Genomic DNA, 24,311 nt, shown 5'->3' with positions numbered 1-24,311 from the left:
GATTTCCTAATGAGCAGGTTTCGAGACTTCGGACCCAATAGAGCAGTTCAGTGGGAAATCCGCATAACGGCGTACTGAGTATAGTGGTAAAGCGTACAGTGGGTTGGGGTACTGTAGAATGGATGCCAACAAATACGCAAAGGAAAACACTCTGGATTTGAAGGTTCTGACGAATAATTTGGTTTTCATACAAACTGTGTCTCAAACTATTACACGGTTAGAAAAGTCAGAGCAAGAGATGCCGGAAGCCATCAAATTAATTTAGAAAATGATGCAGAGAATTAATGAGACATCAAGTACACTGGTTACTGAACGTGTAAAACAGAAGTGGAAATCAATTTTATGTAAAAATAACTGATATGGAACATTGTGTAACATAAACAGCAAATTAGTGGACATAGAGTCACCCGAGAATAAAGGATTGTCTCTTAGAGACTGCAATGATGTTAGGTTTTTTCATTTTGCTCCTATCACTCATGCGATGTAGAGCGCAGCTTTCTACAGTACAAACTTTGGCAGATAACCGAAAAAGATTTACGTTTGAGACCTGAGAATGTATCTTGTAGTACATTGCATTTCGGTACTGTAACTGCACTTTGTAAAGACGACCAATAGGATAAATGAAAAAATTAAAATTGCTACATGCTTATTTCCACCATTAACACTGTGTATAATTAAACACAAATGCTTATAAAAGACAGGAGAATAAATGCTTTTCACATTCTTTTGACATTGTCATTATGTAATGTATATTTACTTTCAGAATGTACATATGTGTATTTCCCCATACTACCGTACTCTACTCTAAATAGCAACGTTGTTACCTCAACACATCTCTATTTCCCTGCAGGGAGTCAACAACCTATAGTGCATGCACAGTAAACTTATTGTATCAGGTCCAAAGTCTCGAAGCCTGCTAATGAGGGAAATGATTATTTGTGTTAATCTTTTTATGTAATATGCAAGAAAACAGTCCATTTTATTGAAAAACTGCAAAGAGATAAATCATTTCTTAACAGTCTCTCCATTGATAGGAATGAAAATCAGAATCGTGTGGATATTACTTACCAAATAAAATAGCGTGAACATTTAAAGAATTTTTTTTTCTCTCTCTCTGAGGAAAGTGTTCATTTGGAACTAGTGTGGTATTAGAATTTTTTGCCATAGTTATATTACTTACTGTTTATGTCGCTTATTTAAAGATATACTTACACTTGAAGAGTATATGGGAAAAAATATGAAGTGGTGTTAAGGGTGATGTCAGTATTTAATTTTTTATTTATTTATTTTGCTAATAATTGTAACATAAAATATAAATAAACAGAGAAACTTTAGTTCGCTCCTAAAAGAGTAGAGCTCGTGCTCAGGGGTGGATTCCTAAATTGAAATTAAAAAGTATATAATACAATTTGTCTTATGTCTACAACGCAATAAGAATATATAAATTTAAATTTACAATTTTTAAATTTTTATAAAATTCATACATAACTTTTTAAATTTAATACTAGAACTATTACAATTGACAAGATTAGGATATTTAAATATAAATTTGTTATATATTCTTGGGCCTAAATTACTACTATGATTAAATATTCTAGCAGTGTTGCATTTTAGTTCAAACAATCTTAAAGAATTCATACATTTTGTTTCATAACTATGCGAATACAATTCAAAATTATTTTTTTTTTATGTGTGAATTTTATTAATACACTATAATGAATTTGTCTTATATTAAGAACATTAAAGTCTAAAAACAATTTTTGAGATGGATAATCAGTAGGTTTATGAGGACATATTTTAATTATTTTCTTCTGTAATAAATAAAGTGAATTAAAATTGGATTTAAATACGCTACCCCATCCTATAATTCCATACATAATTACGGATTGAAATAAAGTTAAGTATATTGTGCGTAATAAACTTATTGACAAGTAATTCCTCAATAAAACAAAATAGTATATTATTTTACGTAATTTATTACAAAGGTAATTAATGTGTTTGTTCCATTTTAAATGATTGTCAGAGGACTCCTTAATAATTTGACATTTACACTGTATAAGGCAATAATTAGAGTTATGTAATTTAGTACTTAATATAGATGTAGGAGGTTTGTTATATTTTTAAGATAATGAGAATGGAATAACTATGGTTTTATTTTCGTTGCTAGAAAGATAACTTATGTCAAACCATTTTTTTATTAATTGAAGTCCATTATTTGAATTGTTACATGCATCATACCAGGTTTTTCCACCAAAAAGTAAAACTGTGCTATCTGCATAAGAATAATGAACACCATTGTATTGTTGTAAGTCAGTTTTTAATAAGTCATTAATATATAGTAAAAATAAAATAGGGCCTAGAACTGTGCCTTGGGGAACACCTATTATTAATAATTGAAGGTTCACTTGAATAATAATTGTCAATTTTCGTTATTTGAATTCTGTCATTGAGATACGATTTTATTAAGTTTAATTGAACAGATTACTACAAACTTTAGTGTTATTCTTATCAAATCTTATAAAATGGAGAATTATCATCATGGACAGCCATGCTTTCCTTAATTTTCAATATGAACAGCAGTAAATTTTCCAGTACTGTACTGAATTAGATCATTATCTCACCCTTAAGAGGAATGTGACATTCATCTTTTTTCGTCTGTACTCTTCACTTGTTAATGTTTCTTCATTACACTCAAGATAAAAATTATATTAATTTTACACTGTTGTAAGTATAGGTTATGATGTAGATTGTGTGTTATTTGATCAGTGTAAACAGTTAAGATTTAAAATGAGTTACATTTCTGATATAAACGTGAACTCTGTAACCTTATGCCAACATAGTTGTCATTGGAATATATTGTAATTTACTGAGCACTTTACATATCATTTGTATCTTTAAAAAGTTTGTGGAAAACTTATAGAATTTTTAAGCAGTCTCTCCATGATTTGTGAATATTCTCATACCAGAATGATGCCAGAAAGTTTAGGAAAATAAATTAAATCAGTGGTTGCTTTTTCTGGGGTTTGAATCTGTAACTTTTGGTGCAGCAACCTAGCATAATAGCTTATGCCAGCGTTTCTCAAACTTTTTTGAAGTAGGGACCGCTTTTTTAAGTCAGAACAGTTCTGCAGACCACCTTACTCTTCTTCCCTTCGAAAGCAAATTTATCACTTTTGTAGCATATTTTAATACCAGTATACTTAGGCCTATAATTTAAAATAGAATTAATTATAATATTTTTGTAATTATATTTTTTGTAGCCAATGACAAGTAACTTATAACAAATTCTATGCATTGTTGATTTATCGCTTGTCTGTTAGCAGTTATTTGTTTGAAATCCTTCTTATGTGGTACACGCTAGTAGTTGTCTATGTCTTCGTTAAATAGTGCCCATTATAAATAATGGAAAACTGGCTTCGATCCGGATGTTTGAAAAGAAAAGAACATAAAGATACGCTTCATTTAGACAGTACTAATAGTTCAGAAACTGTGTGTAGAGAAATATATTAATTATAACTTAGTGCCATTAAAGAAATATCTAGTCCTAGTGGTGACTATTAAAAAAAATACTTTCGTAAATATGACGAGAATTATTTGGAACTTGGATTTACTTGGTGTGGCAATGAGAGTGAACCAAAACTTTGGTGCATTGTTTGTTACGAAGCCCTTTCAAACGAGAGTATGAAACCCGCGAAATTGAAACGGCACTTGACGAAACACGCAAGTGTAAAAAGTAAACCTGTCTGATTTTAAAATAGGCGGAGTCTAAAATTTCTTATATCATCATCTGGAAAAATAAATAAAAAAATTAATGCAGTAACATGCCCGATTTTCAACAAGTAAAGATGCATTTTGGCATGTTGTATTATTGGTGTACAACGTACAGTACGTGCTTATTTCAATGTGTAGACTGGGTGTTGGCAAAATTATTAAGAAAGTCATGAATAGAAAAGGTTCGGTACTTTGTTCCTCTGTTATGAATTCGGGTGGTCCCTGGCTGGGTTACAGGCTTGACACCAGATATGCAGTGAAAAGATGGCAAGAAACGCCACGTTCATAGTGCTTTAAATTCCCCTTTTGTTGCTGAGAGTAGAGTGGAAAGTGGGTAGATGGGTAGGGTAAGAAATTTGATAAAATATTAGTACTGGGAGAAAAAGTGAAAGGCAATTGCCATGTGTCGTTTCCAAACCCTGAGATTTTCAGCTACAGTGTGATACGCAATTCGTTTGAATTTTATTTTTTCTTCTGTCTTTTTTGAAGGACCACAAGGGCAGAACTCGAGGACCACAAGTGGTCCGCGGACCATAGTTTGAGAAATACTGGCTTATGCTATCAGAACACAATAGTTTATTTGTATTAGACATCAGAAGAAGTTGCAATATGATTTTCTGGTGCAGTGATTACAGAATTGTCTTTTTTAATTTGCAGGATAAGGATAAAATCAACAAAGACAAGTTGCAAGACAAAGAACGAGAGTTGCGGAATAAACTTGTCAAGAAGTATAAGAGTGTGCAGGAACAACAGTTGGAGGAACAGAGAGAGAAGTTGCTGCAGACAATAGAGGGCAAGAACAAATTGCGAAGTGTTCTAGCATCAACAAGCAAGAAGCCTGACACAGCCGAGCAGTCTTCAGGCTCCAGCGATTCATCCAGTGAAGAGGATAGCTCCAACAGCACTGAACTCACCTCACATAGAGAGACCAGTTGGAAGGGTAAACAATACGTTCGCATCATATTTGTAAAAGTCTGCCAACTTAACTGACACTTATGTCACAGTTCTGTTACGTTTCTAACCCTTGAAATAATGATTTCCATAAACTCACGAGTCCAATTGAATTAGTTTTGAGGGAATCAAATAAAACTATTTTGTTTTAATGAACATGTAATAGTAATAAATTTTTTATGACTCAAAATTCGAGGAATTAATAGTGCTTTAGTGTTTTTAACAGTGAAACATTTCAGACGTATTGCAGGAAAAAATGTTAAAAATGTTGTTGTTGTTTTCTAATGCCAGGCGTTTGACAATAAAGTCATTTGGCCTCCTGCACTCCAATATTTTTCAAAGATATTATCATGGCCAGCCACTGAAGCACAGATTTTGAGGTGTTCCGAATCCATTTCTTGGTTTGAGTTGCACAATGGGCAGTTAGGGGACTGATATATATTGCAATTCTATGCAGGTGTTTGGCCAAACAATCATGGCCTGTTCCCAATCTAAATGCAGCTACAGACAATTTTCGTGATAAATCGGGAATTAACTGTGGATTATGATGCAGAGAGTTCCATTTTTTCCCTTGAGATTGTGTTATCAAATTTTGTTTGTTGAAGTCTAAGTATGTGGATTTAATAAATCTTTTGACAGAGTAATACGTAGATTTAGTAACAGGTTTGTAAGTAGCAGTGCTGCCCTTCTTTGCTAAAGCATCCACATTCTCGTTTCCCAGGATTCCACAATGGGTTGGTATCCATAAATTTTGAAAATTGGTGAACTTGTGTTGTTATTAAAAATAACTACCACCCTTGACATAAACAAATATTTGTGTTGGTCTACAGTTAAGCATATTTGGCTATCACCGAAAGCTCAACCGTCATTTGTCAAATGCATGCAATTAAATACCGTATTTCATTGCGTAATCATCACCACCGCATAATGGTTGCACCATTATTTATAGACAAACTGATCAGGACTTTAAACTTTCACCGCATAATTGTCGCATGGATATTTCTGTGTATCACAATCAAGAATTATTTAAAAATAAGGTGCCACCACTGCAACACAAAGTACCTTTACGCTCAAGTTCAAATGTGTGAGAAACAGTAATGAAAGCTGACGAAAATGAATGGAGTGGGGGTGCGAGATGTAGCATTAAGTCAATAGCCATAAAGGCCTTTAGTTCGGTACAATTGTTGGTTGTGAGTTGTGGCTGTTTCTGTGTGTGTTTGGTTTTCAATGTCAGTGTGTATCTTCTCAATGACTTTTCTTATCTGAACATAGCATCACTAGCAGGTAATTTCTGCTATTTTTAAACTTCTAAATATTTTAAATTTTAACTATGTGCATATAACATAACCTAAATTGGCTTTATAATATTTATAAACTCAATTAAAGTGTGATTATCATTATAAGACTATTTTAACATATAAGTTTTATTAAATGTTATTTATTGCATGCCAAAATGACTCAGAACCACTCTAGTATTCACATATAATTTTATAATGTTTTCATACATGTTCAATTTTATCAATCAATCAATCTTCTTAATGTAACCTATCCAGTTGTTTGCCGACAACATAAAGTCCACTATAGTCCACTGTAGTCTAGTCAGTTGTTTTTCACTAGAAATGAGGGGTATTTTGATCGGTGTTCATTATAGATGCCTGTTGCTAGTAGCCAGAGGTGGGGTGTAGTCAATATATACTGCAGGGCTGTGTCTTCTGCAACTGGTACTGATGATTTTAATTTACTTCTTTTGTAGTTTATGGATGGACAGTAATAGAAAAGTGTGTTCCAGATCTTCATCATGATTATTACACCACAGACAGTAGGATTATCAGAAATGTGAAATTGGTGTAGGTACAATTGAGTGACAATGTGACCTGTTCTGGCTTTTGTTAAAAATGTTTGAACATGTCTGGACAAGTTTTTGTACATTTCCAGGTCATTTGGTTCCTTTTGTACAGATTGTAAAATTTTTCCTTTGTCAGAAGAAAGCCAATTGTTGATCCATAGGTTTGTAAAATGAGACTTTACTGAAGCAAAAGCATTGGATAGAGATATCACTTGAAGAGGTCTTGGTTGCAAATGAGTTACCTGTTTTGCAATATCATCGACTTTCTCGTTTCCAGGTATACCACAATGACTAGGTATCCATTGAAATGTTATTTCCTTTTGGAGTTCTTTTAGTTTACTTAGTTGTTTCTGAATTGGAATAATTCTATGTGCATATAGGTTTGGTACATATTTAATTATATTAAATGTAGCCCCCTTGGAGTCAGTAAGTATGCAAATAGATTTTTCAGAAATTTGAGTAACACACTTAAGAACAGCATCAATAGCTAGCAATTCAGTGTCAAGACTGGAGGAGGATGAACATAGTATGAAATAACTTTCTTGATATTTTGGAATATAATACCCTGCTCCTGATGTCCCATTATTTGGATTTAGAGATCCATCTGTATAAATTTGAAGGTGATCCTTATATGTGCTGCAAAGTAGTTCCATGGCATCTAACTTAGGAATGTATGGAGGATCATTTTTGGAATGATTTCCTGGAATTTGTATGCTATGTTCTGGAATCACCCATTTCCATGGAGGAATTTCGTTCACAACTGGAGTTTTAGCAGTGAGTGTGTCTGTGATATAGATTGGTATTTCTTTTTTTTTTTATTTTATAGAAATTACACAGGATATCATCTGACAGTTTGAAGAATATCTGAGATCTGGATGAGACTATGTTCAATTTTATAATATGCACAAATGTTCTCTCACTGTATATCACCTGTGTTCAACGTGTCATTTATTGTGTTCTTCACCTGAAGATGACTTTTTAAATAAGTCGAAAATATCTGTAGAAATATAACTTTGTAATGTAATGAAACAGAAAATTAATTCCGTATTAATATAGATTGACAAGTTTTAGACTGAAACTACACAATTATAATTTAATATAAATTTGAACTCATCTGAAATCAACTTTCAAAATGACCTTCAAAAATAAATTTAAATGTTACAAACTACCATTATTTTGTATTTTTTTTTTTTTTTACAGAGAAGCAAGACTTTGATGGTAAAAAGTACCATTTTGTCTCACAGTACAAGGACAGATATTGGTACCAGAGTAAGCATTACTTCGAAGATACTCAGAGCTACATGTATCCTTATGATGACCGAGGAGGCCCTGCTTTGCACTCAGATTTCTTCAAGACGTATCACAACCAAAGGTTTCCTCCAAACATGAGATTTAATCATCGTGGCGGCTTTTATCCTCGTAGACGAGGATTTTATGTTCCTCGCTGGCAGAGGAACTCTCGTGGAGGCCAGGGCTACCGAAATTTTGCAGCTCAGGGCTTCTCTTCAGACTCTTTTTATTATGACGATGTAACAAATGACTATTATAGGTACTTCCAAAAGTTAGCAAAGGGGAAGAGAAATGACGCATCAGATGCTACATCTGAAGACACTTTATCCAGTGGTCATTCCCGATCGCGGACATTTTCCTCTAATTCAAGGAGCAGGTCAGTGTCTAGGACAAGATCATACTCAAAGTCTTGGTCCCGATCAAGATCTCGTTCCAGGACTTGGTCCCATAAACATTTCAGATCGCGTTCAAGATCTTGGTCACAAAGAAAATCTTGTTCACGATCACGGAGCCATTCAAAAACTAGGACAAAGTCTCGAGATAGATCGGTCACACGTTCAAAGTGGAGTGATGGTGTCAAGACAGGAAGTGCAACTGTTGATTCAAAGAATGAGAGAACCCTGCGGCATAATCATAGCAAGAAAAAGAAAAAGCATAAACGAGATGATGTGTGTAGTGACAGTGATAAAAGAAAATGTGAAAGGTAAAAATTAAATCTGCAAGTTAATTTTTTTTAACCACGTTCACCAAGACTGGCACGGTACGAAGTCATGTTTTTCGTTTTTGTCCTTTCCTCTTAGTAAAAATGTGAGAATTTTGTAAGAAACTGTGTTTGTATGCTTACGACTTTTATAATTAGAACATACTTTATTTTTTTTATATAGTAAACTTTTCCTTACAGAACATTTTTAAATTTATCAACATTCATGGAGTTTCTATTCCAACAAATTGTTTATACAATATAACTTAGACAACACAGATGATTTCTTCCTGAAATAATTAAATTTGACTTCCATAAATATTTAGCACATTGTACTTTGTATGATTTGTTCTGGTTAATATGAAACTCTGATAAAGATGTGGTCTTTTCCCATTAATGTTTCATTTAAATACAAACAGAATTTTGAAAGAATGAATTGTATGAAATGCTTTAATATACACGAGGTGCAGTCAAAAATTTCCTGAACTAGCCACATAGCACTATGTTTTTTTAGATGTTCCTTCACAAGTTGTGGTGTGCAGTAGAAATGTTTATTCATGGTAATAACCCAGTCAACTTTTTGGTGGAATACATGTTACTTTTGTTCTTTGAATTTTTATCTAATGCAGTGTCATAAACTCATTATTGCAGTAATAGTTTTCTGTCATCGCGAAAATTAATCTTTTGAAAGTACAGCATGTGTGCGTGATATTTGGTTTCAAATTCGTGAAAATTTAAACAGAGACTTAAAGCATACTTAACAATGAAACCATATGTCAAATTCATTGTTTTCAGTGATAGTCACACTGGAAAAATGGATAGAAATCATTGAAATGAAGAGTGTTTTGGAGCAGTGTCAACTGCATGTCATTATTTTTCATTTGTACTGGAATTGTTCGTTATAAATTGGGTAAAACCGGGTGATAAAACGCAGTGAGAGTTATGACGCAGCTCTTGAATATAAGAATAGTAGATTGATTTTAAGAATGTGATCAGTCAAGGTAAGAGTCTGTGTCTGTAAAATTTTGGTCCTGTTAATGAGCTTATTTTTATCTTGTCTAGTGTAGTTAATATTGTAAATTGTTTTCAGTTCATTTCTTTTTGAATTGCTCTTTGGGTCAATGTCACCGCACAGTGTATCCACCATTAGAATAAATAAATAAATATTGTCAAGTTTGAAGCTGCGCTTAGAAAGCCTGGAAAAGGAGCAGTGGTAAGTACCTGAAAAAAGGGTCAACCTTTATACTGTCAAATTTTAATTGTGTTGAAAGGACGTGATAGTTTTTTGAGACACTGTGGAATGTGAACAACCGTTAGGTACACTGTTGTTATGAAATAATCCGAAGTCTGCCAGTCATCTGGTACCTGAAGTAAACTGCTGCATCGCATCTTCCTCAGTTTTGGGAAATATGATGCATTATTAGCAAGGGAGATACGATGTAAGTCCTTCGACGAATGTGTGGAGTGCCTCGAGAATTACAGAGAGACAACTTAAAAATTCGATTGGATTAAATGTTGTTGTTTTCTAATGCCAGGCGTTTGACAATAAAGTCATTTGACCTCTTGCACACCAATATGTTTCAAAGATATTATCATGGTCAGCCAATGAAGCACAGATTGAAAATGGCAAGTTGTAGCCGATTTAAGTGAACACCATATTTTAACGTTTTGGTGGCTACTTCATTCACACACAACCCCCAGAATGTCTGGAGGACCACACCTGCTGTTGGTCGACGGGTCCACTGGACCTAGCTGGGAGATCTTGTTGATCACCAGCTTTCCCTCCTTAAGCCACTGGAGGACGATTTTAGTGCCATAGCAGGTCAGCACTAGGAACAGAAAAGTAGAAAGAGGAGGAAGGAAAGGGAAATGAACCCCTAGGCCTCGAATGCTTTAATGCCTTCGGGGTCGAAGAAAGTAAGAGTTGAGTCACAGGACTGGATAGGAAAGGGTAAAGAGGAAATTAGGTATTGAATAGAGGAAAATTATACAAAATTCGGTCATTAACTCATCAAGCTGACCAGTGCTAATTGATGAGTAGCCCCTCCCTTTAGTTCAGCTTGTAAAATTATGCTTACTAACAGCTGCACCACGGGAAGGTAGGGATGGGACATTGTATTTGTCCAGGTTGGTTCCTTAAAGCCTTCAATGGGAAGGATTAATGGCTCTCCTCCCTGTATCCGACAGATACCCCTTTTGCAGCCATTGGATTAAATGTAAACATTGTGATAAATAACTTCAAGAAAGTTGTACTGTTTATGAAGATAAATGCAATTTGTGTAGCAGACTGGAAAATAGGAAGAAAAAACTGAAAATTGCTAAATGACAATGGCATGTTAATACTCTTACAATAGATGGCTGGTTAGAATAAGTGTTATTTTACAAGTAATTCATTGTTGAATTTAATTTTTGTATTTTGTCTATTTTGCTGTTAAATTCAGTTTTATTTTTCATGAGCCATATCATCCACCTCCTATGGCTAATATCACTGACGCAGTGTGGAAGATATAGCAGAAAATTTAATTTTAGTTTTGGAGCATTTTAATAAAAAAACCAGAAATTATTCCAGAAATCCCACGTAAATTTGCAGTAGCAAAATACAGACTGCTTACAGAACACGATTATTTGGCCAAACACTTGAATAAAATAGGAATTTACACAAATCCAAATTGCCCTCTATGCAACAAAGAAGAAGAAATGACTGAAGATCATCTCATAACCTGTGAAGTTCTACCTGATGGATCCACCACAGAGAAATATTAGAGAGCAAGAATGCTAATGGCTTCATTGCCAAAGCCCAGCATTAGATAACAAAACAGCAACAACAGTTTTGTTGAATTCTTATAACAAATGTGCCAACAAATGTATTTGGAACCCTTCAGTTCATAAATGTATGTAATGTGCAAGATATATTTTGTATTGCCACATTGTTAACCAAAGTGTGTTATATTTTGCGCATATTTTCAAAAAAGGTGCATCATATCACCTGGTTTTACCTAAGTTGAAACCTAGTTTATTAAAAGGGTGTTTTGAGATGCTTAGAGAAAATACGAGAATGGCTACATTTGAGGGAAGCACATGATTTTCTACTGTGTCATAACATTTCAGACTATACAGTGTTGTTTGTTCACCAAAAGCAAAATAATTGTCTCCTTCCTCCCAACTTCACTGATCACTCACCATAATGTCCACCTCCCCACAACTGAAAACAATGCTCAAAGAATGCTGACTTCAGGATATTAATGAAATTCATACAGATCATAACATTACTTCAAAAAGTATCAAAAGGGGGGGGGGGGGATTTGTAGGGATATTTAAAAAAATGGCAGAAGCATTGCTGCCATAGTTTAGCTGCAGAAGGAAGCTACGAATAGGAGAGACTTCAATAAATCAAGAGTTAAACTATTGATCTTTTATTCAACTAGTGTGGAAACTTTTTGACTGCACCTCGAATGTCCAAATATGAATAAGAGAATAGTGTTTTATTTTCAGAGATTGAAGTATTTACTGTTGACAAATAGTGAATATTTCCAACATTTTGTGGTGGATACTTTTGATCATTGTGACCAAGTATTTTCACTAAGTTTAAAACACAAAAGCTGTAGTACATTTTACTGTGTTTAATATTGCTCATGCTGCAGCACTTCAAAGGTAGCTCAATGAATCTACATCACACTCGAAACATGACTGTCTTGATTAATGTACTGTATGACAAACAGATTTGAAATCTTGTCTCAAATAGCTTAGCGGTAGTGTCGCTCCCTGTCCTTCACAAACCTACCCCACACCACTCACACACTATCCTCACTCAGCACCATTTAAGAGGCCTAAACCTCTCGCCAAGGGAAAAGACAAGGACATCAAAGAAATAGGTGTTGCCACATTTCATAACTTCAAATCTTATAGTTATATCTACTAGCTATATTAAAACAATTTTATGAATATGTGTGAAATAAGAAAACTTTTAGCTCTCGCAGTTTTTTGTTTTAAAGGCTGCTACAAATTTACATGTGTGTATGAGAGAGAGAGGGGGGGTGGGAGGGAGGAGGAGAGAGAGAGAGAGTATGCGTGCAAGCACACACGTGTTTTCTTTTGTCATAAATATGTTTACAGAATGTTTCATAATAAATTATAGGTACAAACTGGAGGGGTGAGTACAGGACAATGAAACAATGCAAGAAGTTCTGGGGTTTTATTATGTCTCATCAGTACAGGTGCTCTGGGTTAACATAACATCCAATATGCACTGGAGAAAGAGAACGTTAAAACATGTGCTCAATATGGCCACTATTCATAATAAGACAGGCATCAGCACATTTGCACATTGACAATCGTACAAATATCCTTGCTTTGTCACTAATTCATTGACAATGCATTCCCAGAGTTATCATTATCAAAAGGGCTGGAACATTTAAAACATTTCAAATATCTTCAGACAAAAAAAAAAAAAGTTTGTGCGTAAGGACTCTCGAATGTTCAAATGAAAGCGAGCCGATGCTTTGTCATGCATGAATTACAGCAGCTGCCTTTTCCAAAGAGGCACATCCAAAAGGTTGCATAGCTCATGTTGAAAAATGGAGATATGCACGGCCATTAAATCTCTCAGTAATAAACGAGGTTTCAAATGTACCAGATATATTCTGTTGGTGGGCATAGTGATGAGATATATCTCGGAAATTAATGGTTTCTGGATCTAGAACTTTTAGGAAACCTCGGGGGGGGGGGGGAACCCAACTGGTATCTTGTTCCAACCAGGTTGTGAACCCAGGCCCGCTTGTTTCACAGTGAGACATGTTAATCATTACTCCGGATGTGTACAATTATTACTTCCTGATATTGACAAAATAAAAAAATTCCGGGGAGGGGGCCACTGTTTCCTCGAAATAAATTATTGGAGGTGGGAGGTGTGCGCATGTCTCGACTTCTCGAAGTAATCGAGAAAGCGTAAGCGAGATCGAGACCGTCTTGGCGAGATTGAATATCTCGAATTAAAATCAGTGCTGATGCTGAAACACGTGGTTACGTGACTCCGGGCTTCATGCCTTGTGGAATGGACTGATCGAATTAGAAATGATAATTATATAAAAGTTGAAAGACGGACTGTGTGTAATATGGGATGTGCGAGCCAAGTAGTTCCTTGTGATATATTTTGTATTGGCAATGTAATTTATAGTGCTGAAATATGGTTGATAATTTATCTCGGCAGGTTAGTGTACAGACATTTTAAGGCACATGGAAACAGGCGCATTTTTGAGACGATACAAAATAAACATTGTCAAAATGTTTATGACGCACGTGCTCTATTCTCACTGAAAGTGTCACCTTTGCAAGCATATCCTAGCGAGTATTTATTTAGGTTATAATTTAGCGCTGGCTGGAACAGAAATTGCACTTCTGTGGTATTTTCACCAGTAATTTTGCCCATTTTTTTTTTCGCAAATAACACTTATTGGAAGTTAAAAGACAAAATGCAGATTTCTGTGTCAGTTTTATCGTAATGAAAAAAAAAAAAAAGTGTGTTACAAAGTGCAGATTGAGTGACGTGAAACGCTGCAACCAAACCATGAGATTACTTGCGTTCAGATATAGTGCGTAAACATGCAACTTATGAAGACTTCAGCTTTCAATCTCTATAAAGCCTAAGTTAATCCGATCAAACATAACCTAACCTGATCTTGGAAAATTAATATGCCCATAGCAGAAATCAAGAAATAATAAAGGTTAATCGAGCGTTGAGGGACTTCCGCCGATTTTGGAATAGACACCGACGCACTTAGGTTTGGTTAGGCTTTTATTATCTCGTCAAGATGAAGGTGAAAGCGATTGAGTGTGATTTGTTGTTTCCTATGTTGGCAGTTCAAGTGCGTTGGTGTCTTCCAAAATCGGCGGAAGTCCCTCAACGCTCGTTTCACCTGTATTTTTGTGTAACTTTTGATTTGTGTTCATCTCAAAGCTACAAGATAAGATTCTATGGAATACAACGGATGGAATGGAATCCAAGCCACATCATGTTAAAGTATAAGATAATATGATCCCATTTGTAGTTAGGATTAAAGGTCAAGAGCATAAAAGACACCTTAAAATGATGAGAACAGCTTTGATGGTTTTGTCATTTAAATTTCTAAATTATATATCCAAGCCTATTACTGTCATAGCCTTATAGCTGAAGAACTTGCACAAAACAATTTCTATTCTTTTAAGTCTTCATTATTATAAAGAAGACTGGCGTCACTGATGTACGTTATTGAATACGTAATACTACTTCACTGTATAAATATAATTTTGATGGAAAATTACCTGATTGACTAGTTTCGATGTTATTTGCGTCATCCTCCGAGTCCTGTTCAGTAACATTCTTCAGTGATTATAGAAGTGTTAAAAGAGTGTATCCAAGAATGAAGACCGGACTCCTTAAATGCTCATTGGTTATATGTTAAGCTGTGTGGTGCTACAGGCCTATTTAGTTGTACAACTCGGATTTTACACTCAAATCTGGCTTCCAAGTATATCTCCCTGTAAAGCTGACTTGGGTAATTTCAAGGGAAAAAAAATTGTTCTGGCAGCGGGTATGGTACCCGGGATCTTTGGCTGAGCATACCAGTGCTCTACCGACTGAGCTACCAGGAACTCTACCAGACTCCGGCTCAATTATTCTCTTTATATCCACATACCTCAAGTGGGTTGACAAGACGTCAAAGACCCAGCTTTGAGTGCACACTATACTGTGTGACTTAAATTGTGGTTTCCTGTTAACGAACAGTGACGTGTATTATGCAAATCTGATATGAATAATTTCAAGGGAAAAATTGTTCCAAAGCTGAGTATCGAACCCAGGACCTTTGGCTGAGCGCGTCAATGCTCTACCGACTGAGCTATCCAGAAACTCTACTAGATTTTACATCCTTATTCAGTTAAAGTAGCTTAAGTGCTTGTGCCCAACGTTATTTTTGTGAGGAATAACTTGGGGAAGAATTTTTCCGTTACTGCAGAAAGTATTTCCTCTGCTTATAAGACTTCTCAGAATTCCTGCATGTTCAACACCAGAACATAGTAAAGTTCTGAACTGTAAGTTAGATATGAGAAAACAAAACTAGTATGTAGCACAAAGTTCCATTCCTTTATCCCATTATCGAAAACAGAGTTACCAACCAAATGGAACTCTTTTGAAAATGAAGGGAGCATGTTCTTATTTATACAGACTGATGTAGACGTACTGTGTTATCCATTATGTGATTTTTCTTTATAGCTATTCAATTTGAACTTCGTGAATAATTATTTTGTGTTCATGCGAAACTCTAAACTATGTAATAATAAAAGTGTTAACTACCTATTACATGCGTATTGCTTCAAGGACTTAGCCTGAGCCAGTGATGTACATTTAGGAGTCTGTGCACACATCCATGCTTTGCACCCGATCTGATAAATAATTTAATTTCGATAGAACTAGCGTATAGGAATTTCATCTTTTAATTTTGTGGTGTTATTTAATGGCTATGAGGGAATTACATGGTATTTTTTCTAGAATTTTAAAACATCGCCTAAGATTAAAGTATAATTTTATAAAAATGAAATGCGTAATAATGATTTACAGTATATTTTTAATTCGATAAAGAATATTTTAGAAAAAGTATTTCTGTTAGCTTCAAATTGACTGACCTATACAGTAATTATCTATGATGAATACAACCGGAGATATGCAGTTAAATGAAGAAGTGAAAACTTAGATAATAATCAATAAAAACGAAAATATGCTTTTCTGTGGCAAATAAAACTATGATTGCCTTTTATATTTTGTCCGTTAGATTACACTGATAGAGTTTTAAAAATTCGGAGATCCGAAAATCATTACCTACCTATTTGATTCTATTTAACATGGAATGACACTTTTTTTTTTGTAAATAACAGTTCATTTCTGTACTTAGAAGTACAATATAATTTACATCATTATCTCTGCTTTTAAAAATAATTGAAATTTTATTTATATTTCAATAACAACTGAACTTGTTTTAGTGAATAGTGAATGGGAGTTTTTTTTAAAACAAGTAACAAAGATAACTATAATTTATTTCTCTATTTGTAAGTGATAATACATATTTTTATGAATCTCTGGTTTTAAAATTGAATTGTACGGTAATTTTATTTTTATTTCAGCAACTGAACTTAATACTATTTCTTAACCATAAGATGATTTTGAGATAGATATGTGATAAATTGTCATAGAACTAGTCTTTCCTTACAGGTTGAAGAGATAGAAGCCCTGTCTTCTATTTATGGCAATGAATGGAAAACTGAGGATGAGGCAAACCGTGCTTATAGCATTAGAATAGAAGAAGGAACACAATCGGCAGTACTTTATATAACAGTGCCTGCTGATTATCCTTCAGCAAGTCCACCACAATATCAATTATCAGCACCTACTCTAAGTGCGCAAGATAAACAAACCATTTCTACACAACTGGACGAAGTTTATTTGTAGGTATTGACATTATTTTATGTATATATCTTCCTCTTATTGTGATAACTTTGGAACTCTAGATAATGTTAATTGATTGATATCATTGACCAAAAAATAAAAGAGCCTACACTTTTTCAAAGATGTTTATTTGTTCAATAAAGGAAATGAAACTGCAGGTGAACTCATGCTTTTTTTTGCCATAGTGTGATAGTGCTGTTTGAGGATTAGCCTCTACATCCCCTATTATTTTCACTTTCTGCCTGATAGTTAATTTGTTTCATTTACTTTCCATTATAACGATGCATAAATAGCATGAACTAACAAAAAAAAAAAACTGTATAAATTATTATTTTCAGGGAGAACATTGGAGAAACCGTGATTTTTCAATGGGTGGAAAAAGTACGAGAACTCCTCCAGCAGCTGCAGCTACAGGCATCTTCAGAGGAAGAAGAGTGTGTCGTGGACCTACCAACAGAATGTTCAGACACCAAGACTAAGAGTACAGCTGGTCCCGAAATCATCCATGGTGATACCATCACAGATAGAAAAAGTGTCTTTCAAGGTCATGCAGCTTTTGTCTTCTCTGCAGAAGAAGTGTCGTAAGTATACCAACATCCCATCTAAAATGACGTAGCATTATTGATTTGGTCATGATTTAAATATTAATTAGTTATTCTGTAAATACACAGCTTCTTAATTCATGGGTGTAAAGTTGTTGTTACAAGTAATGATATACTTCATTTTTTTCTTTTTGTTAATATTTGTAGCACTATTGTGCGAACTTTGGATTTATCCATCAAGCTGAATTTAATCAGTCAAAATATCATTTATGATGCCAGCTAGCTTATACCATGTTTATGAAAAATCACAAACATTTGCAGGAATGGCCATCTGCAACCAAATTTCAAAAGGATAGCCTTGAGTTCGATTCTAGCTGGTTACACTGACTAAAATATCTAGGTTTGTAACTACCAAAAAGAATGTTTCCGAACGTAGGTTCCTATATGAAAGTTTTCCCTAATTGTCTCCTCTGTCATCCCTAAAAGCTTGTAACATAGTCACTGAATCACCCTGTATAATGGTTTTGTAGTCCATTATTTTAAAGATAAGTTTTTAGATTGAAAAAAAAATACTAAGTACTAGATCAGTGATGTCAAAGCAAGCGCATTTTTCTGACCTTGACGTTGTGCGCGGGCAGCAAGCGCTAAGTATGGAAAGAGGAAGGGTTGTGTATATGAATAAGCAACCTGTTGGATTAAGAAAATAGTGGTGCACAAACTTCAAACGGAACGTGAAATTTTATGTCGTTATTTTTATATGGCTTCTTTCTGTTTAATACTATCTATATTGTCTGTAAAACAAAAGTACTAACACTGATTTCTTAATATTGCAGTTGTTTTTTAAATCTTAATAACATAATAGAGAGTTAAGAAGGAATATTCACTTAAATTCCATAGTAGTATAATATTATACTGTATTAAGTGGATGAAACACATCATTCATAAAGAAAGTGATATTCCAAAGAAAGAGATTGAGTATGACATGATAAGTTGGAATTGATATTGATGGTATCTTTAGCCTTACAAAAGTAATCAATAAACTAATCAAAACAATATTACAGTACAAAGCAAAGTTACCTAGGTACTGTATCTGTTTTAAGTGTAACTGATATTACATAACAAAACTCTTATTACATTATGCTTTTAAGGTGATATTTGTGAGCAACTTCCTTACTTACTTACTTACTGGCTTTTAAGGAACCCGGAGGTTCATTGCCGCCCTCACATAAGCCCGCCATTGGTTCCTATCCTGAGCAAGATTAATCCATTCTTTATCATCATATCCCACCTTCCTCAAATCCATTTTAATATTATCTTCCCATCTATGTCTCGGCCTCCCAACTAACACTTCATATACATTTCTGGATTTGCCCATACGTGCTACATGCCCTGCCCATCTCAAACATCTGGATTTAATGTTCCTAATTATGTCAGGTGAAGAATACAATGCGTGCAGTTCAGTGTTGTGTAACTTTCTCCATTCTCCTGTAACTTCATCCCTCTTAGCCCTAAATATTTTCCTAAGCACATTATTCTCAAACACCCTTAACCTATGTTCCTCTCTCAAAGTGAGAGTCCAAGTTTCACAACCATAAAGAACAACCGGTAATATAACTGTTTTATAAATTCTAACTTTCAAATTTTTTGACAGCAGACTGGATGATAAAAGCTTCTCAACCGAATAATAACAGGCATTTCCCATATTTATTCTGTGTTTAATTTCCTCCCGAGTATCATTTATATTTGTTACTGTTGCTCCAAGATATTTGAACTTCTCCACCTCTTCAAAGGATAAATTTCCAATTTTTATATTTCCATTTCGTACAATATTCTCGTCACGAGACATAATCATATACTTTGTCTTTTCGGGATTTACTTCCAAACCTATCTCTTTACTTGCTTCCAGTAAAATTCCCGTGTTTTCCCTAATCGTTTGTGAATTTTCTCCTAACTTATTCACGTCATTCACATAGACAAGCAGCTGATGTAACCCATTCAATTCCAAACCCTCTCTGTTATCCTGGACTTTCCTAATGGCATACTCTAGAGCAAAGTTAAAAAGTAAAGGTGATAGTGCATCTCCTTGCTTTAGCCCACAGTGAATTGGAAACGCATCTGACAGAAACTGACCTATACGAACTCTGCTGTACGTTTCACCGAGACACATTTTAATTAATGGAACTAGTTTCTTGGGAATACCAAATTTAATAAGAATATCATATAAAACTTCTCTCTTAACCGAGTCATATGCCTTTTTGAAATCTATGAATAACTGATGCACTGTACCCTTATACTCCCATTTTTCTCCATTATCTGTCGAATACAAAATATCTGGTCAATAGTTGATCTATTACGCCTAAAACCACACTGATGATCCCCAATAATTTCATCTACATATGGAGTTAATCTTCTCAAAAGAGTATTGGACAAAATTTTGTACGACATCAACAAAAGTGATATTCCTCTAAAGTTACTACAGTTAGTCTTGTCCCCCTTCTTAAAGCTAGGTACGATTATGGACTCCTTCCATTGTTCTGGTAATTGGGTGGGGGGGGGGGAGGAATCGTAACTGTGATTTGAACCGAGACTCGCTAATTTTTCAGTCAAGCTGATTGACCACTGTTTCATAGTGGTGGACATTTATATAGCAACCTATAATCACTTGATGCGTGAATATATTACAGATTGGTGCTTGAAGAACTTTATAAGAACAAGAAAGTAGCCAATGCTACACACAACATATATGCATATCGCATTTATAAAGAGGATACGAAATGCTCCGTTCAAGACTGCAATGATGATGGAGAAGCACAGGCAGGGGGTCGACTGCTCCACTTGCTGCAGGTAATTTGAAATTAACATTAAAGATATAGAAATATGGAATTAAGTCTTCATAGATCATTAAGTTACTATGGGAAGGCATATTTAGTTACCTAATCTGGCCCAAAATGAATATTAATTTTACGATTGGCTGTCTTTCACGTTGCTGTACCTGTTTAAGTAGAAATAGTTAATAATTTAATTTCTGAAGTGGAAACCTTTGTCTTTATATTTTTTTTTGATGGGGTGCATATTATTTTCTTTTTCTTTGTTTTAGATTTTAGGCTTACAGAATGTAATGGTGGTTGTGACACGTTGGTATGGAGGTGTTCACCTAGGTCCTGACCGTTTTAGACATATAAACAATGCTGCCAGACAAGTTTTAGATCTGGCTGGCTTGATAGAGTCTGCTAATCAACCAAAGAAGGGCAAGAAGAAGAACTCATAGCTAAAAGTTACTTCATTAATGGCTGGGATGAAATACTGTATAAAGATGTGATTGTAAATTATTTTGGTTTAATAGAGGAAATAAATGCAGAATGTTTCAGTTATGTTTAGGGATCAGAAATGTATGCACTATAAAACAGTGTCCACACCTGTGGAGTAACGGTCAGCGCGTCTGGCTGCGAAACCAGGTGGCCCGGGTTCGATTCCTGGTCGGGGCAAGTTACCTGGTTGAGGTTTTTTCCGGGGTTTTCCCTCATCCCAAGATGAGCAAATGCTGGGTAACTTTCGGTGCTGGATCCCAGACTCATTTCACCGGCATTATCACCTTCATCTCATTCAGACGCTAAATAACCTAAGCTGTTGATAAAGCGTCGTAAAATAACCTACTAAAATAAAAAAATAAAACAGTATTGCTGCTATATACAGCAGAACCCCTTTTTAACGAATCTCTGAGGGATTACTTTTCTTTTCCTTAAATAGGGGGTTTACATAAAATTGGAAGAAAAGGCTTAAATAACTACAGTAAAACCTCTATTTAACGTTTTTCTGGGAACACGGAATAATTAACCTTAAATGGCGCTTGACTCTAAATAATGATTTGCTACTTTTGTTTAAAAATATTTGAATACTTTTGCAAAAATGCAATTTATTTGCAAAAAAAGCTACAGTAAGTAAATTAAGGACAATATTGCACAAAAAATGGAAAACATAAGGGAAAGCTGGGTGCCAATCAAGTCTTATCGGCTTCTCGGATATTTTAGCATTTGGATTTTTTCCCCTTTCACGAATTAAATTAACGGTTTTTTTTTATTATTATTATTGAGTATGCCCCAACGAGTATAACTCTTATGTAGGGGCTATACAAGAACAAATACATATGTTATACAATGTAATTGAAAACGTCATGAAACTACAGTCTGTGAAAACAAACAATAACACAAGAAAGAAAGCAAAATAAGAACAAATAATAAGAGGACATAAAGTTTTGGGCAGAAAGAAGAAAAAGTTTGAAACCATGAAATAAATAAATCAACTGAGAATTAAAATAAATAATCTTCCCAAAAACGTATTTTTAAACAATTCTTAAAACACCGGCAATTTGGTAAAATTCTATATTCTAAAGAAAGTTGGTTAAAAGTTGTTGTTAAAATATGGTTAAGTCTTTTCATTCCATAAGTTACTGAGCTATGCTGAAAAAAAAAAATATATTGTCTTTTTGTCTTGTTAAATAAGTATGTATATCTTTATTAAACTGAAATGAAATATTACTCTGTATTAAATTGTTAATAACTTTGTACATGAAAATGACAGCACCTAATTTGATAATTGATTCAACTGGAAGAACGAAAGAAAATTGTTATAGATATTTAACTGGAGTCAAATAATGAAAACCCAATAAATTTCTTAAAGCTCTATTTTGAATAATTTGTAAAGGTCTCAAAGCAATTTTCTTATTATGTCCCCAAATAAATGACATATGCATTAAATGAATATGGACAAAAGCATAATATACATTCAAGAGACAAAATATAGGCAAAGATCTTTTAAGCTAGAGAAAGCGTTTTCCTTTTCACGACCTTTGTTTTCTAATGATATATACAGTAATGGTGAAAAATTCTATCTCTTCACTGTAATAGCACTGACACCACACACTTCACAAGAAATACAAGAAGTGATTGTCATGGAGGCTGCTACATCGATCATTGAATATGATTGGTTCTCACAAAGTGCAGGAATTAGCAAAGTATTTGTGATTCTCGCAAAGGACGGGAATTTTATGTCCTGTTCTGCTGTGTGTGTGTGTGTGTGTGTGCGTGTGCGTGTGCGCGTGCGCATGCGGTTTTTTTTATCTTCTTTAAAGACTTTTGTGATTGGACATAATATGCATTGCTTCTCACACCACAGTTAAGTAAGTATTTATCTGGTAGTAGATGCGTGAGTCTGTGGTTAAATATATACGAACTAGCAATACTACTTTATAGTGCATGTATTTCTGATCTCTTGTTACATCCCAAAATTTTAGGGCCTGTGAAGTTTGAGAATGAGAACTAACATTCGGAAATGACTCAAAATAATTGCATTTAATATACCAGGAAGCCACGTAATCCATGTTGCTTGCATGTTTGTTAAGTTGCCTGTCATACCGGGTAAATTTACTTGCAGATCAGAAGTTCTTCCAATACCCAGAAGATTTCAATGGCTACTTCATGGACAGGATGTCCATTGCACAAGGAATGTTTTACCATTATTTTGGTACTAACTTTTCCAATAGCCATAAGATTACATTCACTATTGAACACAATGTACAAACTTTAGTATCACAGCAACATGAAAAGAAAAATCTCGTGTGTCCATGCATGCCCATCCACATGCACAAATGAGGATTTACCTAGTTTGTTGGTATTTTATACCCGGGTCGTTGTAACCTTGCACTTGGCAGTTGTTATTTGCATTTGCAATCCACCTTATGAAAAAGTTTAACATTGTACAGTAGCCTTTCTGTCAGCTGCTCTTGCTGCTATGCGAAGCACTGCTGTGTTGTTGGCTTACTACATGCTGTGTTACATGGTGTTACTAGTACCACGTGCGTCATTTGTATGTTAATGTTATAAAGTTAATAATTTTTTGTGAAATGTCGCAAAAAAAGACATTGTGCCATTTTGTTTCAGCACACTTGGTTCATTTCTTTCTTTTTCCTTTCTTTCTTTCTTTTTTTCTATTCTCATTATTTTCTTTTTAGCATTAGTTTACCTCACCTTTTTGTAGATGGCTTTACTTCTTCTCCATTTTTAGTCTTTCTTTCTCCTTTAGATAGCTTGTTTCTTTTCTTCCATTTTTGCTCTATTATTCCGGACGTATAAGGAGCGAACTTTGTGATCACGTGACTTGAGATTGGTTTCGCATTGGCCATTTTGCTTTTGGCGTCTGTTTTGGGGGAGCATTATCATACTGTTTGCGTTTTGGGGGGGGAATTTCGTTTTGAGTGCAGTCTCGGGGAGCGACTCGTTGAGGAAGGTTGGACCACAGCTGGGGAGAGCTGTGAGTTGGTGTATTGACTATCTGTGAGGGAACCGTGGATAACCCAGTTCGGGAGGAAAGTGGAGTGCTGTAGTCTGGGATCGAACAGGGTTCGTGACTTACTCCATGCGGAAACGTAACCGAGCTGCGGTGATGTATGCTGTGTGTATATAGAGGTATGAGTGTCAAAGAGAGATCATTATTGAGTTGATTTCGAGACTGGCATACCAGGAACCTAAACGGGGTTTGAAATATTAGTAAAGTCAAGTTTATTATGATTCATAGTAGGAGTTTGATTTCATAAGGAGTATTGGATTATTACGGAATAAGCTTGCACTTGTCAAGGGTTTTATATTGGTTATATTTGGTTGTGTAAAAGTGATTGCTACCATATCAGACAAGTTGGGACTTTTCTAGCAAGCTACTAATAATTACAAAACTATGAGTACAGAT

At 34.7% G+C, this 24,311-nt stretch overlaps 2 protein-coding genes across 3 annotated transcripts in view; both read left to right on the top strand.

Moving 5' to 3' along the window:
* Xe7 (A-kinase anchor protein 17A) overlaps positions 1 to 8,990 on the top strand; it is a 31,405-nt gene extending 22,415 nt beyond the window's left edge. Inside the window, exons 5-6 of the mRNA XM_069839339.1 lie at positions 4,429 to 4,711; positions 7,769 to 8,990. Coding sequence (XP_069695440.1) covers positions 4,429 to 4,711; positions 7,769 to 8,565 — 1,080 coding nt within the window. The 3' untranslated portion in view covers positions 8,566 to 8,990. The remainder of the gene's footprint in view (positions 1 to 4,428; positions 4,712 to 7,768) is intronic.
* A 4,553-nt stretch (positions 8,991 to 13,543) lies between these two features.
* On the top strand, positions 13,544 to 21,983 carry LOC138708949 (protein IMPACT-like). 2 transcript variants are annotated; one of them, XM_069839338.1, is made up of 5 exons: positions 13,544 to 13,764; positions 16,798 to 17,030; positions 17,370 to 17,612; positions 20,258 to 20,417; positions 20,671 to 21,983. In XM_069839338.1, the coding sequence occupies exons 1-5, from the start codon at positions 13,741 to 13,743 to the stop codon at positions 20,839 to 20,841; spliced, it is 831 nt and encodes a 276-aa protein (XP_069695439.1). In that variant the 5' UTR covers positions 13,544 to 13,740; the 3' UTR covers positions 20,842 to 21,983. The 2 variants fall into 2 exon arrangements, with proteins under 2 accessions (XP_069695439.1, XP_069695438.1); XM_069839337.1 differs by lacking the exon at positions 13,544 to 13,764 and adding an exon at positions 14,427 to 14,574.
* Positions 21,984 to 24,311: the final 2,328 nt, after the last annotated feature.

This window comes from Periplaneta americana, chromosome 11 (genome assembly GCF_040183065.1).
Source record: "Periplaneta americana isolate PAMFEO1 chromosome 11, P.americana_PAMFEO1_priV1, whole genome shotgun sequence".
Taxonomy (NCBI): domain Eukaryota; kingdom Metazoa; phylum Arthropoda; class Insecta; order Blattodea; family Blattidae; genus Periplaneta; species Periplaneta americana.
Note: the sequence above shows the minus strand (reverse complement) of the source record. Positions and strands in the feature narration are given on the sequence as shown.

Bases quoted from the DNA above. Each gene is read 5' to 3' on its own strand.
- LOC138708949 (XM_069839337.1), top strand. From the start codon at position 14,548: ATGGAATCCAAGCCACATCATGTTAAA. The intron at 17,613-20,257 runs GTAAGTATACCA...AATATATTACAG, and splicing joins TTCTCTGCAGAAGAAGTGTC to ATTGGTGCTTGAAGAACTTT. The intron at 20,418-20,670 runs GTAATTTGAAAT...TCTTTGTTTTAG, and splicing joins GACTGCTCCACTTGCTGCAG to ATTTTAGGCTTACAGAATGT.